At 40.4% G+C, this 16,494-nt stretch overlaps 1 protein-coding gene across 3 annotated transcripts in view; it reads right to left on the bottom strand.

Moving 5' to 3' along the window:
• Positions 1-722: 722 nt before the first annotated feature.
• FLT3 (fms related receptor tyrosine kinase 3) overlaps positions 723-16,494 on the bottom strand; it is a 42,412-nt gene continuing 26,640 nt past the window's right edge. The window contains exons 10-24 of one of the 3 annotated variants that reach the window (XM_082060475.1): positions 14,615-14,721; positions 13,370-13,481; positions 11,613-11,791; positions 10,068-10,180; positions 9,834-9,966; positions 9,640-9,744; positions 8,133-8,243; positions 6,839-6,992; positions 6,371-6,498; positions 5,865-5,989; positions 5,377-5,499; positions 4,648-4,759; positions 4,459-4,558; positions 3,129-3,234; positions 723-2,111 (exon numbers count right to left, since the gene is read on the bottom strand). In XM_082060475.1, coding sequence (XP_081916601.1) covers positions 1,986-2,111; positions 3,129-3,234; positions 4,459-4,558; positions 4,648-4,759; positions 5,377-5,499; positions 5,865-5,989; positions 6,371-6,498; positions 6,839-6,992; positions 8,133-8,243; positions 9,640-9,744; positions 9,834-9,966; positions 10,068-10,180; positions 11,613-11,791; positions 13,370-13,481; positions 14,615-14,721 — 1,834 coding nt within the window. In that variant the 3' untranslated portion in view covers positions 723-1,985. The remainder of the gene's footprint in view (positions 2,112-3,128; positions 3,235-4,458; positions 4,559-4,647; positions 4,760-5,376; positions 5,500-5,864; positions 5,990-6,370; positions 6,499-6,838; positions 6,993-8,132; positions 8,244-9,639; positions 9,745-9,833; positions 9,967-10,067; positions 10,181-11,612; positions 11,792-13,369; positions 13,482-14,614; positions 14,722-16,494) is intronic. The other 2 variants (XM_082060476.1, XM_082060477.1) reach the window with 2 other exon arrangements.

Below are 16,494 nucleotides of genomic sequence, written 5' to 3'. Positions count from 1 at the left end.
CTTTGCTAAGTTGTGTTGGAAGTATCCTGGAAAGGAAACGTGCTCCTAGAAGATATTTTTCACTGAGTATGTCCTGTAGTTTTGTTCCATCCCTTTTTGCTCTGCAGAGAAGCAGATGCACAACCCTCCATGCGCCCAGTCCTTACAGGGGGCTCTTTCTCCTGTGCTTCCTCACAGGGTGCAACGTTGCTTGAGCTGCTTTTCACGTGCGCATCACAAGGATTTTGTGTTAGTTCCAAGGTTCTCTATTTGCCTTTATTTTCCTGACTCTCAGCTCAGTAGCAATGATGGGGCCAGATGACCTTTTTTAATATGCGGAAAAACACTTGACACAACTCCCTGGCGTGTTTTAAAGCACACAGCATTCCCATCTGCTTGTCTGTGAGCCAAGTTCACTTCTGCTTAGCTTCCAGGACCAGCTAGGCTTGGATGCAACCAGTTCAGTGCTAAGCTCCTCTGGCTCTAAAAGCTGAAAACTCTTGTCTGCACAGGACACTCAACTCTCACTTTCCAGCTGGTGCAGGCTGTATATTAATGGTGCTGAATAGTAACATCTTGTTGCTGAACACTTTGAAATAGTGTTATATGAGTATGTTAAAAGCCATACATATTTTCCAGAAAATGCAATGTTAAAATTTTATTTCTATCTTTATATTTCCAAATTAATCTTCAGCAGTTTACATCTGATTAAAGAAAAAAAAGAAAAATCAAGGATTCCTTGCTAATTCAACAATGTTAACAAAAATATACAAATAATTCTATTACAACATTATTTTCAGACAATGTTAGTAAAGAGCAGCTCAATTTATGTGACAGCATATTCTATCCAAACAGTTATTCATTTATAACACTTGCCACTGGAAATCCTAATTGCAGTTAGCATCTTGAAAAATATAAAAGAGAAGCAAACTATTAACCAAATATTCTCATCTTGATTCACTGGAGTATAGACAAAGGTATCCCATTAGTCATTATGAAAGGTGTATTTACAAATCTCTCACCATGAAAATAACATGTCTTTTTAGCTATATTTAAAAAAAAAAAAAAAAAAATCAAGCCTCTGGTTATTGTCCTGGGAGTCTGGGAGAAAGTTAAAGAGATGTACTTTTATTCTGTTGCAGCAGTGTTCATACACCCAGGCCGATTTCTGGGAATTGGGAGTGATGATATTACACTCCTAAATTGCTACAGAAGATAATTTATTTTAAATTAAACATTTTTATTTGATATTAAAACACATAAAGCCCCAAGAGTGGAATTAGCTATAACTCAGTCAAAGTGAGACATAGAGTTGGAGACTGCCACCTGGATTTTCTAGACCAGACATGCAACACATCACCTCCAAATATCATTCCTCCTGTTCATTTTAGATGCTTATTTTAGGTATAAAGGAATCGCTCACTTTAGCTCTCAACAGTGGGTGCAGAATGCAGTCTGGATGAGTAGAGACCATCCGAGTACCTAAAGCTTGATGAAATGAACTCACCTGAACAGGACACCTATCGGGAACTTCACAGCAATTGAGATGTTCAGGATAAGAGAGTCATACACACTCAAATGTATCTGGAGGTGAAGATGTGAGTAGCGCTTCTGGAAATCACACCAATTCTCTTCAGATGTGTGATGAATGCTTGCAAACATCAACAAAAACCCTATGGATTTTCTTACATTTGTTTGCAATGAGGCAAGCACAGTCTGAATTCAATGCATTGATTAGACACTGTTTATATCAAAACAGGAAAAGCAATATCCATTTGTAGAGAGACAGTGGAAAGACCATTGCTTCTCTCTTGTGATAGACATGTTTGTTGAATTCAAATAAATGAATTGTCTTCTCAAAATAACATGAATATGGACTGGCCCGTAAGAAACGTGAACAGAGCAGCAGTTGGTAACATTTTCTTTTCTTAGTGCTGATGTAAAACATTTATGGCACACAGAGTTTACGAAAATACTGAGATCACATCTAGAACCCAGATTATTTTTCAACCTGAGTCTTCATGCTGGAGCACAGCTGGGGACAGCAGAGATTCCTCATCCCTGTTTACATGTGGTTTAGTTTTGATACTGGAATTGTGTGTAGAAACATTTTTCTTCATATTTTGGTAAACCTAGAATTGGGATGAGGAAACAAAACGTATCTTGTGTTATTATGTATTGTATTTGGAGAGCTGCTCAAGTGGGCACTTACAAGGCAAAACCCATCTCTCCCAAAGGAGGCATCCCTGTACACCATGGGACAATCACACTCAGATCTGCTCCTTACTTCCCACTGACTCCAAAGGGAGTCCAGACAACTGCCTAAATGAGATAAATATTTTCTAGCCAAAAAGAGCTGGGTTGAGGAAGGGCGCTGGACTATAAAGAACAGTGTTTGGTTGGTTTTTTCTGTTTGTTTGTTTGTTTGTTTCTAGCTACAGTGCTTTGAAGTTGCTCATCAGGTTGCCTCTATGCTTGGCAGCTTTTGTCAGGCTAATGGCTTGCTGAGAGGTTCCAGGTTGCAAAGGCAAGAGTCATTCATAGCCCCCTGTATCCCAAAAAGTTCGCAAGGACACTGCACAGGGAAATAGTGTGCGTCTCGACCAGAGTGGATTCCTAGGTAGGAATTCTTAGTTTTAAAAGGAGTTGCTTATCTTCCTTGAGGCAGAGATCACAGTCTGATAATGTCAGAATATGAGCTCCTTCTATTCTTTTTAGTATTTTGACTTTTGATAACGACATATGGCCCTCTGTGAGGACATGACAGTGCATACACATGGTGGCCCCTCTTGGAAGGTGGCCCAGGCTCAGCAATGTTTCATGGCAACTATCAGCATCCACAAAGCCAACTGCAGTGGCTCCTGCAGGAGGGAAGCACAGTCTCATCACACAGGCTGAGACATTTCAGCCTTCCAGAGTCCTGGTGCTGGCAGTGGGAGTAAGGAAAACCTCATCAGGGAGATCAGGATTACTTCTGATGGTAGAAAAAAACTTCCCTAAACTCTCACATACATCCCTGGGGAATGTATACATAACACAGCAGCATACTCCAATACAAACTGTAAGACTGATTCTCAGCTCATACAAGGCTACAAAAACACAACCAACCAACCAAATCAAATATTTTTCTTCTTTCTGTGTTTACTTACTGCTCCTTCTGCCTCAGCTAGCTGACAGGCAAGAGAGGAAACCAGACAAGAAAAAGAAGGTCTTTTTCTGGAGTCAAGGGCCCAGCAGGACTGCATCACACGATAGCTGCAGGAGGTGATACAGAAAACACATTTAGCTGTTGGAGTCTCTGCAAGTGACTATATGGAAGTGCAGAATTTGGATGGGAATCATAGGGCATCAGAACAATTTTATAGAAAGAGGCCAGACTGAGTGTGTTGCATCAGAGGAAAAGATACAGAAAGATGAGGAAAAAAGAAGCTGAGAGAGCTGGGTTGTTCAGCCTGGAGAAGAGAAGGCTCCAGTGAGACCTTATAGCAGCCTTCCTGTACCTAAAGGGGACCTACAAGAAAGCTGGAGAGGGACTTTTTGCGAGGGCATGTAGTTACAGAACAAAGGATAATGGCTTTAAACTGAAAGAGGGTAGGTTTAGATTAGCCATGAGGAATAAATTGTTCCCCATGAGGGTGGTGAGGCATTGGAACAAGGTGGCCAGAGAAGCTGTGGATGCCCCATCCCTGAAAGAGTTCAATGCCAGGTTGTATGGGGCTTTGAGGAACACGGTCTAGTTGAAGGTGTCCCTGCCCAAGCTGAGAGCACAGGAATAACTCCCATCAGCTCTTCCTTATTATTTTTTTCTCTAAGAGGATTCATACCCTCCTGGAACTGAATGAAACATGCTCAATTAAAAAAAAGAAAAAGTTTAGGAAAAAATGACTGAATATTTAGTTAATATCCAAAATGAATACGGCATAACATTGCTTTTGCAAAAAGAAAAAAAAAAAGAGAAAGAGAAAGAGAAAGAGAAAGAGAGAGGAAGAGGAAGAAAAAAGAAAAAAAGGAAAAGGAAAAGGAAAAGAAAAAGAAAAAAGAAAGAAAAAGAAGAAAAAGAAAAAGAAAAAGAAAAAGAAAAAGAAAAAGAAAAAGAAAAAGAAAAAGAAAAAGAAAAAGAAAAAGAAAAAGAAAAAGAAAAAGAAAAAGAAAAAGAAAAAGAAAAAGAAAAAGAAAAAGAAAAAGAAAAAGAAAAAAAAAAGTCTGTGATCTGAGAACAAGAAGTTGTCTGGGAGGAAGGCACCATTAAATACAGACAATAAGACAGTTCTTTCAAACGCATATAATCTTTAGCATTGATCATTTCTGCTTAGGACAAAACCTACCTGATCAAGCAGCCTTTTTCAGAGTTAGAGGAAGATCTCACCTTTTGTGATTTTTTTGAGCAAGGTACAGTGTACAATAAATAAAAGGTCATATAAATAGTGACATAGTAAATATAAATTCCTATGTTGTGCATCACTCAGAAAATACACTTACACGTTTTTTGTAGCATAATATGGTCGGTCCATTTTAAATCCACTTCGTATTAATTTGTAGAAGTTTGAATCAACCTGAATACCAGGGTAGGGATTTACACCTGCAGAGAATATTGGAGAATACATGTTCATTTAGAAGCTGCCAAAATCAAGGGGTGTTCTTTTGTTGCATATCCAACAGAATACATACCCAAAGAGAATATTTCCCATAGTAATATTCCATAAGACCAGACATCACTCTTCATTGTGTACGTCCTCTCGAATAAGCTTTCAGGAGCCATCCATTTTACTGGTAAACGAGCCTGTACAGACAGAGGGAAAAGAGGCCAGGTCATGCTGTGACACAGGCTTTTGAGACATCCCACTGTAGGTCTCACTGCTTGAGTAGGATCAATTCATGTTTGCTATATGAAAAGCTGGGCCTCTTTTAGCAATCCCTTTAAATTTCCCCAGAAGTGAGAAATAGGCACTTCTAAGGAGCCAATTAATCTCATCCATTTTAGATGACTATTTAAGGAGGACGTGAGCTCAGCCTTGGAAGAGCCTTTTTCTCTTTGCTGACTTTCAGAGTGAGTAGCTCGGATGGAGATGTCCACTCTGTACTTCTTCATATAGCTGGAGGATCTGGTGTACTCCACACATATGCTATTGCTTCTGTACTATCATTGTCCATAACAGTGAACAATTCCCAGCACTTCCACCAATGGATTTTAGTGTGCTTTAGAAAGGATATCGGTATCATCTCATTTATAGCACTATCATTAACTTGATTTGGTTAATTATAAGGGCAGGAAAAAGTGACAATTCTGCACCATCTGTACATATATCTATAAAGAATTAAAAAATGCAAAGCTTAGCTTTCCTAGTTCCTTATAATTCTTACAATGGTATGAAAAATAGAGAGCATTCAGGAACCTACATTGCCCCTGACGATGTAGTTGGAGTCGTTCACTACATCCCTGGCAAGGCCGAAGTCACATATTTTCACCACTTTTCCATGGGTCACTAGTATATTCCGGGCAGCAAGGTCTCTGTGGATGCACTTAGAAGGAAAGGATGGATTAACGCTCTGCAGCATTTGGTATCAGAAGAAGATAATTCCCTGGGCTTGTACAGAGCTCTCTGAACTGGTGCCTCCTTTCACCAAAGCTGTTTGCAGAATGAGCAAGCTGGACAGTCCCCGGTTGCTTGTGGCAAGGGGACAGGGCCAGAGCAGGCAGCAGTGTGCAGCCATGTCTTACTCTGGGTCATGCCTGAAACTGCAACCCAGTCTTTCCTATAAAGTCGGGGAAGGAGGTATGGTTCAAGCCTGCCACTGTGTGGCTCTGTTCCTCACTCTGCCTTTTACTAGACTGACCTATTTTTGCTGTCTTTTCTACCTGAGCAATTTGCTACCCTTCATCATACCGATTTGGATTCCAGAAACTCCATTCCTTTGGCAACTTGATAAGAGAAGCAAAGAAGGTCTTCAAAAGTGAGCACATTAAAATCCTCTTCTTCATCTGTTTGCCTGTTTGCATGTCCAGTTTTATCTGTAAAAAATAACCAGGAGTATGAGTTTTCCATGGGCTTCCTCACTCTCTGATTAGTTCTACTGACTGTTAGAAGCATTTTCATGTGCTCCTACAAAGAACATCACAAAAAACATTCTTCTTTCGCATCCTTTGCTCAGACACAAAATAAACGAGAGGGTATTTTCATACTCAAATATTATGTAAAGCATGACCAAAAACATAAGCCTCTGGTCTTAAGTATTGCTGAATGCTTCTACAGCAAAATTTCTGCCAAGAGGGAAGAGAGACATATGATAGAAAGAGGCCTCCTATGTCACTGAATGTAGTCTGAGTAGAGCAAGAATATGGTAAATACATTAATAGCAGAATTACTAGAAATAAAAGCAATTAATCTCCTACCTTCCTCAGAATACAGCACAATCCCATTTGATCTAGATGTCACGTTCATGTTTTGACTTTGTGTGATTTCAAATTCATCCTCTCTGTATAGAGTTGTATTCACACCATACTTCAGGTGAGTTCCCTTCCTGGAATGGGTGACACATTTTCAAAGGTTACACACAATGGGTCACATAACCTTCTGCACAAAAACTGTTTTTCAGTGAAAAAGCATGATCAGTTATTGCTATTAAACATTTGGGCACAGACATGAGTCTTCTCAAAACCGGAAAGAGAATTGTCTTTTGCAGTTCTGTGAGAAGAACATCCCAAGGAGAATCAAATCCTCCCAAGGCACTGCTTATTAAAGTATGTGAGTGCATATTCTCAGCAATTCAATAATTTCACCAGTTTACAGCAGAGCTGAGAACGCAGCTTAAAAAGAGACAGCAGCTTTATAAAATATTAAATTGTTGCTGGATGCTTTACCTGGAATTCTGATTCAAATGGATATTGTGGTAAAAGCTGAAGTTGTGCTGTTTAAAAATATCCGTCAATGTCCAGTGAAACTTTTCTCGCTTGCTCCTTAAGTAGCTCAGTAGGTCACCATAGCAACAATATTCAAATATCAAGTAAATTGGTCCTGAAATAGTTGGAAATGTAAATGCCTCCTACTATCTATAGCACTCTCCACATTAGTGTCCTAATGATGTCCTAATGTCCTAGGACTAATCCATATTAAATGTCCCAAGCATCTCCCTTCCCAGGTAAGTTAACTGGTACCGATGGGCAGGTAATGTTTACTGACTGTAGTTACTGACTGTAATGTCCCTTTGGAAAGTCTGTGCAGCTGATTTTTCCCCATGGTGCGTTTCCCAAGGTGGATTGCAAAACTCTAAGAAGGCACCAAGATCCTTGCCCATACCAAGGGCACTGGGGAGGACAACACAGGCTATAAAGATGCAACATATTGTCTAAACCATATATAGTTCAAGCAAAAGATGGCTTCTGTTAATTATCTTGGTTATGTGAATTTGTATCCTTTGACCTACACTCTTTTGTTTATCTGCATTACCTTCATGCTCTAGAAATATCTCTTTTTCCATAAAGGCCACCTGAAAGCCAAGTGTGCTTGCTGAGATGACCTGTAGGAGGGAAAGACCTTGCTAGAGGATGTGTCTGAGGGGAGCACCAGTCAGATCACTTTCTCGAGAAAGGAAAAATACCTCCTATTCCTGATCCAGGCAGGCCTGGAGAAAAGCCATGACAAGAGAGCAGGAGCAGAATGAATGGCCCAGGAGCTCAGAGTGGTCTAACATCACCCCTGCAAATTCTTACGTTGGCATCACTACTTCTGGCTCAAAAAGATCAACTATATATTTGTGGACATTTCTGCCAGAAAGTCCCCGTCAAGAAAGGTAGAGCACGCTGGAAAAAGACTGTAAAGTCTATCGGAGGATGGATATGAAAGCCTTGAGAAGGGTTATAGTATCACTTTATCCAAGTACAATTAGAAAGGATCCATTTATGTACAGATGCATGGCTTCAACTTTATTTTCAGTTCAACTTTATCTTATTTTGGGCCAGCACAGAACAGTAAAATTGGCTGGGCAAAGGTAGGATTGAGAGGTGGAGAACAGCAGCCTGAGGAATAGGTGATTAATCATGTCTTGGATGATTTTAATACTGCTTTCAATAATCAGTTTCTGATACTTCTTTTCTGTTCAGGAGTCCTCATTAGTCTGGAGGTTTTAATTGGTACCTATCCACAATTGCAAGTTACCTGACACAGTACAAGCTCCTAGTAGGTTCACAATATTTTCATGGCTTCCAATGTGAGTCATCATTTTCAGCTCAGACATTAGAGCATCTTTTTCTGAAGCATCAGGTTTTTCTGTGAAAGTAATAACATAGATTTGGAAATCTCTAATGAAGAAATACAAATTTAAATGATTGTGCTGCTTTGTCACATGCAAGTCTTAATTTCAAATTCATTGCACTGACAGTATATTTGGGAACATCCCAAAAATGTTGTACAGTATAAAAATATTTAGTCAAAGGTGGAAAGTAAATGTGTGCGTGAATGTGTATCATTTGAATGTTTGGGAAAGCAGTCATAAAACATTAATATCTGTCATTTTGGGGCTGGCAAGGAATGACAGCTGTGTACTAAGGTGTCCACAAGCCCAGAAAAAAATGGCAGTCAACCCTCTTGGAGAGAAATGCTAAGAGAAAAAAAATGTCTTAACAGCCATATGGCATGCAAACAGTTGCAATCCAACAGGGTCCTGGCACTTCTGCCAATGTGAAGCTCATCCCATTATGTATGAACAGGTGGGTAAGGTGTGTGTTGGTCTCTTTTCCCAAGTAGCAACTGATAGAATGAGAGGAAACAGCCTCAGATAGCACCAGAGGAGGTTTAGATTGGATATTAAGAAAAATTTCTTCACCAAATGTTTGTCAGACATTGGAACAGGCTGCCCAGGGAAGTGGTTGAATCACCATCCCTGACGGGGTTTAAAAGATGTATAGATGTCACACTTAGGAATATGGTTTAATGGTGGATTTGGCAGTACTAGGTTAACAGTTGGACTTGATGATCTTAAAGTTGTTTTCCAATCTAAACGATTCTATGATTCTATCCACAGGGTTGTGACACTTGGGAACCAGTGAGGCAGCCCTCCTCCTCTGCTTGCTGCCAGGGAGACTCACTCCTGGACACTGCTTTTATGAGAGACCAAGACAGTTTGGAGAGAGGCCAGAGCAAAGCAGCAAGGAGTATTAGAGTTTAAGAAGCCTGACCCATAAGGAAGGATGGAAAGAAATTGCTTTGTGTCATCAAGAAAACTACAGGAAGATGTGCTAGAAGTTTTGCAAACAAGCTAGCTCAGACACAGGGGGCACAGGGACTGTGACAGCTAGGCAGTGCCAGGAGAAAAATGTATCTTACTCCAAAGTCCACAGAGTCACCAATGTGACCAGCAAGCTAATGTGCACTATGAATTCGCATTTGTCCTTTATAGAGCAGAGCAGCTCGATGCTTCCCTACGCAATGCAGATCTTTGGTGTTTAGGACAAAATGCAACACATTGCAGGAAGAAGACACTTCAGCAATACCTTTCCAAACTGAAATAGGATTTTGAAAGCATTTTGACAGGATTTTGAAAGCAAGCATTTCTGAGGTGTAGCTGCTAAATCTGTATATAAAGTGATTTCTTCCACTACCACTTCTGCTTTGGAGCCGACAGAATACATCACTGCTTGTGAAAGGCACTCAGAGCTTATCATACCTTTTAGCATTTTGACTGCGACCTGGACTGAATCTCCAGCATTGCTAATTCCATAAGCAGTTGCATTAACCACTTTCCCAAAAGCCCCAGAACCGAGGACCTCTCCTACAAGACACAATATTCCAACGTTATTTGTAGCTAGTACAGCACAGGCTACTACTCCAGCATTGTGATGTGCCTTGTGGACTGCTCACCAAATTCCAGATTTTCCCTGGGAAATTCCCATTTGAGATCATATTCAAATTCTCGGAAGTCGATGTAGATGTAATCATTATCCAATGGACCTACCATCTGTATCATTTGCAACTGGCTTTCATATCTAAATTGCTTTAGAAGAAAGAAAAAAAAAGTGGAATAAGTCTTAGAGAAGAAGAAAGAGCCTGGTAGGAACAAAAGAAGAAGGGGCAGAAATTTATGTTTGCTTTTACCTTTCTGTACTTAAGAAAAATGATCACAAACAAAAAAGCGATCAATAGGAGGAAAAATCCAATTGAGGCATAGAATGCAGCATTGTCCAGGGGGGAAGAAACAGCTCCTGCAACTTTAAGAGATAAGTATTACTACTCACTGAATCAGAGCTTGTGTGTGTGCAGCTAAAGGTGCAAGTAGAACCCACAGTGGTTTTGTTGTTTTGGCCAGTTTGCAGTCCTCTCACACCTGAGCCTCCTCAGCACAGGGAATGAAATGGAGCCATGTGCAAAGCAAGGAGCTGGGCAGGAGGTGTCAAGTGCTGGGCAATTCTGACATCTGTCTTTCATTCAAAAAAAATGCTACACCAGTTAATAAATCTAAGTGCATGGAGATGTTAGTGTGGTCCATGGATTGGACTTTGTGAACATAAACAGGAATAAGCAATTCCTTCTCTCATCGCATCTCCCTCCCGTTTCCCTGTGCCTTCCCCCAAACACTGTACGTTAGGTACCAAGGCACCAGTTATCAGTGGATGGACTGGACACAACCTGCTCAGAGCATTTATCTGTTGCTCAGCCAGAAACTCTCTTAATAAGTCAATACCACACTACAAGGCTTTGGTGGGTAAGTAAATGTTACATGAGACCTGTCCTCATATTCACATAGTTTCTAAGAGTGTAAGTATCATGCTTACTTTCTATTGTAATTTCAACATGAATGCTCAAACTCCATCAGTGGTCACAGCTTTTGCCAGCTGTAGCCAAAAGCACCAAACAGCTTGTTTGTCCATTACAAAGGAAATCTCTGTACTGCAAACATCTGGATCTTTCAATACACTTCCGAGGTGCCACAGCATGTTTCCTGTAACTAAAATATTTTGCTCTATGGGATGGATATGGTGCTACAAGTATAAAATGTATGGGCAAATAATCATATTGACTTGTTCAACAAGGAAAGAATCTGTCATGTCACCTCCAAAAAGAGAGATTGAACAGTGGTTCTCAAATCAGGCCTTAGCCTTCTGCCACCCACTTACAGAGGTTTAAGAAGGTCATTCCCCTGGTATTCACTCCTGTTTCCCAGACAGGGACTGTCCCTTGAGTGGGTCTGTTGGCTCAGTCATGCTCATGCTCGGGCATGCAATGACCTCCATGAGGTGAGGAGAGCTCCCATGGGCTTTTCTGGCAGCACCACATTGATGTCCAGGAGAGGAACAAGAGCCAATACCTGCTCCCAGCTACCAAAGTGGCTTAAGCTCTTCCCAAAGCTGATGAGCTCAGGTTTCAGATATGGATTACCAAGAGGAAATAAAAAGCAGACCCCATGGCTCCAATCTGCACCTCCTACTAATGTGAAATTCCTGCTTGTTTTAATGAGGGGAGCCCCCACTTCGGGACCAGGGAAGACATTATCGCTCTCTCACCCATCATTTCCCACACAGTGCTTGTATTTTACCTGCAATGCCATTGCATGGTCAGGCGTCAGCTAGATAAAAAATACTGTAAGTTCTCCATGCCAGCTTTAACTGAGAAAACCTGTGTTAAAGCACTTGTTCATGGTACCTGCCAGGTTAATTAAACTCTTTTTGCAGGTTGAACCGGCAGAATTGTTTGCACAGCACTCAACAGAGAAGGTTGTTGTTGTCTCCTTTATATCTAAAGTACTGCTTGAAATCCATGACCCCAGGGATTTCCTCTCTGGCAAGAAGTTGTGGATCCCCTCAGTGATTTCTTCTGTACAGCTGAAAAAGAAAGCAGACCAGTTTTGATTCTTGGCTCACAGTGGCATTTGCCAGAGGAGGAGCTGGGATGCTTCAAAACGTGACTTTTGTCTGTGTTGGAAGTGAGGGAAGAAAGGAGGGACAGATGGGCTTGTTTTTTATTTGTCACTGTTAGAGTGAGGCTTCAGACCAGTTGACATTCTTATTTTTTGGTGACGGACATGGCAGGGTCAGCAGGGGGTGAACTGGGCTCCCTATCTTCTACACTGGGCTCACTCCCACTCTCCTCCACTGCTCTGGCAGGACACCTGCGCCCCCTGACCCCCATGGCCATCACCAATTCACAGCTGTCATGACCTCCCCTATCACATCTCTTCCCACTAGTTTCACCTTTACCTCAAACACTCAAAGCACAGAGCAGCTCCAAATGAGCTGCCGCTAAAATAATAAATACAAAATGAACCCACAGTAGAAGTTCTAACTCCTTTTCCTGAGAGTATGTGATTTCAACCACAAAGTTTCTCTCACTCATGATGGAGAGCATTCACCCATATTAATGACTTATTTAAGACCTGATAGGTAGAGGGAATGTTACGCATGAGGGAACGGAAGGCTACACAGAGAAAATGTTGACTTTTAGTTTTTCTATAATTTCTTGGCTTACTGCCTAGTTTACTGTCCACGTAAATAAATGAGGAAGTAAGCAAATAAATAAAATTTATTCAGCTCTACAAATGCCTACTAGTTCCTACACGTGGAAGTTCACAAGGAAAGAAATGTCACAGCATTTTCTTTCCTGAAAGCCGTTTGGAGGAGTATTTTGGAATCATTAGCTGGATGTTTTCTTTCCTCTTCCATTTCTGCACAAACAGATTGATGTTAGAAGCCTTTTCAGAGGTATGGATGAGAAAATGGTCTAGATTTTTTTTTTTTTTTTTTAAAATCTAATTAAAATACTTAGAACTTTATCCACAATCTCCCAAGAGATAACCTGACTCCAAACTCTTATGCACCATGGGATTATTAGTTGTTTGGCACATCTAACATAAAACCTGCAGAATTCATAAAACAGCTCAAAGCTATTTCAGCCTATTAGGGCCTGACTTATTGCTCTAAATAAATAGAGGAAACGGAAACACTCTCAATAACTTTACTGGCAACACTCTCACTGATTTACTGGCTTTGGTTACAGGTCACCATAACAGACGTAGTAACCAAAGCTTAACTAATGAATCAAGCCCCTATTAACCGATGCATTTCCTGGATGTTCTCTAAGTTTGACAGGCCAAGAGAAAAACTTAGATTTGACTTTGTAACTATCTAACTGTTGATATAAACCCAGTGGGGTTTATTTCAGTGTAAAGAGCCTGAGATACAGACCTTTATAGACTTCATTTGATGTCAATTAAAAAAAAAAAAAATTGAAAACTTTGCCTAGTTGTGGTGATTCAGTTCTCCTGGAGTGGGCCACCATGTCCCCTTGCACAAATGGTTGAGGGTGCGTTTTACACTTAGTTTCTTACAAGCCAGTCTTCATTTGACCAAGGATATCTTGGATATAGTCTTAGCAATGGATCAAAAAGAAGGAAAATTATTTACTTGGATGAGTTCAGTTCGGGACAGTTCCTCCAAACCCAGGATGAAGCAGGGTAACTGTCGGCAACACAAGAGATCTGCTTGAATGACAACTGCACTGTTACTTCAGGCTTTCCTGCAACAAGATAACACAAAACAATTTCTGCCAGCACTTCAGTGGCCAAAACTTTTATGTTTATGTGGCAATGCTACGTCTGCCAAGACAAAGATCTGCTTCTGTGTTTTCAAAATGGCCTGATTGCATGTCACTGTGAGACCTGGGTGCAGGTCTTGGTTCTCCTCCTTCCTCCAGCTCTGTGCCTCAGTTCTGTGGGATGGCATTGTGGGCAAGGCAAGGGGTGCAGCCACTTCTCTGTGCAGGCACAGCCAGACCAAAACAGCGGCAGAGCCAAAATTAGAAGTCTTGACTTCTGCTTTTCTGACTTGGAGAAAGCGGTTGGCTCTAGGACTCCCCTGCCACCCCAGTTCTGGGTGTCTAGCTCGTACAAAATACGCACAGAGGTATAAATAATATATAATAAATAATGCTCCCTGACCTAGAGCAAGGGTGAGATGCTGCAGTCACGTGGCACAACTGAGACAACCAAGAGCACTGGGCAAGACTGTGCAAGTGTGTGAATCATGGGCAGGGGTGCACAAGGCAGCACAGCCCTGGCATACGTGTCACACACCAAAGAGTCTTCAGACAAACTGCATTAACTCAAATGCTCTTGGAAAAAAATTACATAAACACACCATAGAAAGTGAACACCTGATGAGGATAAGTGTCTCCACTCACTGTGTGTCTCATGTGGTTTCTACAGCAGTCACTTTTATTTTGGCTCTGTAGAGTTAGAATACAGTTACTGTATTTTACTGAGTTCCTGGGCTTTGGGGTTTTCTTAAGAAGTATTAATTTTCTCAGTATATGACTAATTTCTCATATTCTGTCCTTTCTGTTTATGGCAGACTAAAAGGAAGAGAAAAAAAGCTTAATAACATCCTCCTCCTTCCTCTGTTCTCTATCCCTGACTAACACAAGAAATATGACCCACAAGCAGCTGGCATTCTTCCCCAACTCAGTGCCTGGATTTCAGTAGTGCAGCACAGAGAATCACATTTTTGCCTCGTGCTTCTCCATTCTTAACAATAAATCTACGTAAATGCAATGGGCAATACCAAGGGAAAAGCAACATATGAAATCCATTTATATCAGTGGTAAGATCACAGACTTTGTTAAATCTTCACAGGAATTGTTTTCTCACTTACTTCTCACATACAGAGTGAATTTTTTGGTCTTGACCATGTCATCATTTTCAGCATAAAAGACATATATCCCAGACTGGTGCTGATGGTTGCAGAACTTTGATGAAATGCTGTGGAGCAAAGAAAAGACAGGAAAAGGACAAAAGACTGACTTGAAAAATATTTAAAATGTAGTCAAGACTATATACATTTGAAACAAATCAACATCTTCTAGTGAGGAACCCAGCCTAAATGATTTTTCATTAGAGAATATAAACCCCAGAATATAACCGTTTTGATAAGATAATATATTTTTCCTGCAATATTGATTTCATTCTGCAATTTGCTTCATAGTTCCTGGAGTCCATGTGGGCTGTCAGGCTCTGATTTTATTTCCAGTCCATTAGAAGACAAGGTATATATCACATCCAGGCACAGACGGTAAGACCTGCAATGGATCAAACTCTCTCCAAAGGATTTTGATGGGAGTTTGTAGCTGATATGATAAACAGTATTAGGAAATAACAATGACAGCTAGGATCATACAAGATAAATCTCTCCAAGCAGAAAGATCTGTCAGAAAATCAGAAATGAAATCATCATCACAAGTTCATTATTAATGAGACAAAGCACCAACCATCAAGATATTCCTGTGGGAGGAAGGCCAGCATCCTACTAATCCCTATGGAGATGACAACAAACCAAGACTCAAACCATGCAGGAATGGCTTGTGCCAATTGAAGTGGTGAGGGAGGGCTCTACCAGGTCCCTGGACAAAAGCTAACAACGGAGCATTGCACAGACTTAAAGATTTCTGCATGACCAACTTCTTGAGTTGCTGTTTGTAAGACATGGGATGAAGTAAAGAGAAGGGAATATATCATCTTAGAGGGATGGCATCCTATTTCTGTCCCTTTGACTAGGTTATTGTCATCAGGTCAATTGTCATATTTAAACTGCAGCTATAGCAACTCACCAATGTTAGAAGAAAACTTAAGAAAATCTCATCTTAAGTTTAATTGCTGGCTTTTTGGGGCCAGATGTTTTAGCAGACTGCTCAAGGAAAACTGGGCAGGAGTCCCCCAGTGCAACTTCAGTGGTAAAGGCAAGCAGGCATATCAGGGAGTTTGAAGCAGACAGAAAAAAAGACAGCATATACCAGTAAACTGCAAAGTAAAATAAAGCAGTAATGAGCTTGGAACAAGAAATCCAGGTAGCTAAAATCAGGGTGTTTCTCATTAAGCAAGATGTATACAAATGAACTAAGAGACCAAATATCATCTTGCAGTTCTAAACCAAGAAAGCTCAGACCAAAGTCACCAGCAATTTTGCCTTCTGACTAAGGCAACACTTCCATATGGTTATTGACTTTTGAATGTCTTCATCTGAAATGGCCTTACAGATGCCTCAGAACTCAGAGACTTTTTAAAAATCAGACCTCTTTTAAGCTGCCTCAAAATGGATACTGAAGGCCAGAGAAACCACAAATCATTTGTTGCTTCTGAAATCTCAAGTCTGAAGAATTAAATCCTAATGAAATGAGAAAGTAATTTTAAAAGAGTGTCTTTGATACCTGAAAACATAAAGGGATGTGAGATAAATATTATAAATTTAATATAGGTCATCTGTGTATGAAAACTCATTTGCTCTTAGAGGGGAAGTGAAAATCAGCAGTGTCCTAAAACAGAGAGACAACAAGAGCAAATAGAAAACGGACATTCTGAAGGAATCTCTGAAAACACTTAAGGGCACTGACAGGAGAGATGAATCCTTAGGGCTTGAAATTAAAAGTTAAAGAAGGGGACAGAGTTAATTAATAAAATTTAATATGATCTGTAATCAGGAGGAACAAATTGATAAGGAAATGGCAGATATTAAAAACCAAAAAAACAGGAAATGAAAAA

The sequence above is a fragment of the Streptopelia decaocto genome (assembly GCF_964273445.1).
Source record: "Streptopelia decaocto genome assembly, chromosome: 1".
NCBI lineage: Eukaryota > Metazoa > Chordata > Aves > Columbiformes > Columbidae > Streptopelia > Streptopelia decaocto.
This window is presented reverse-complemented; position numbering and strand designations above follow the sequence as displayed.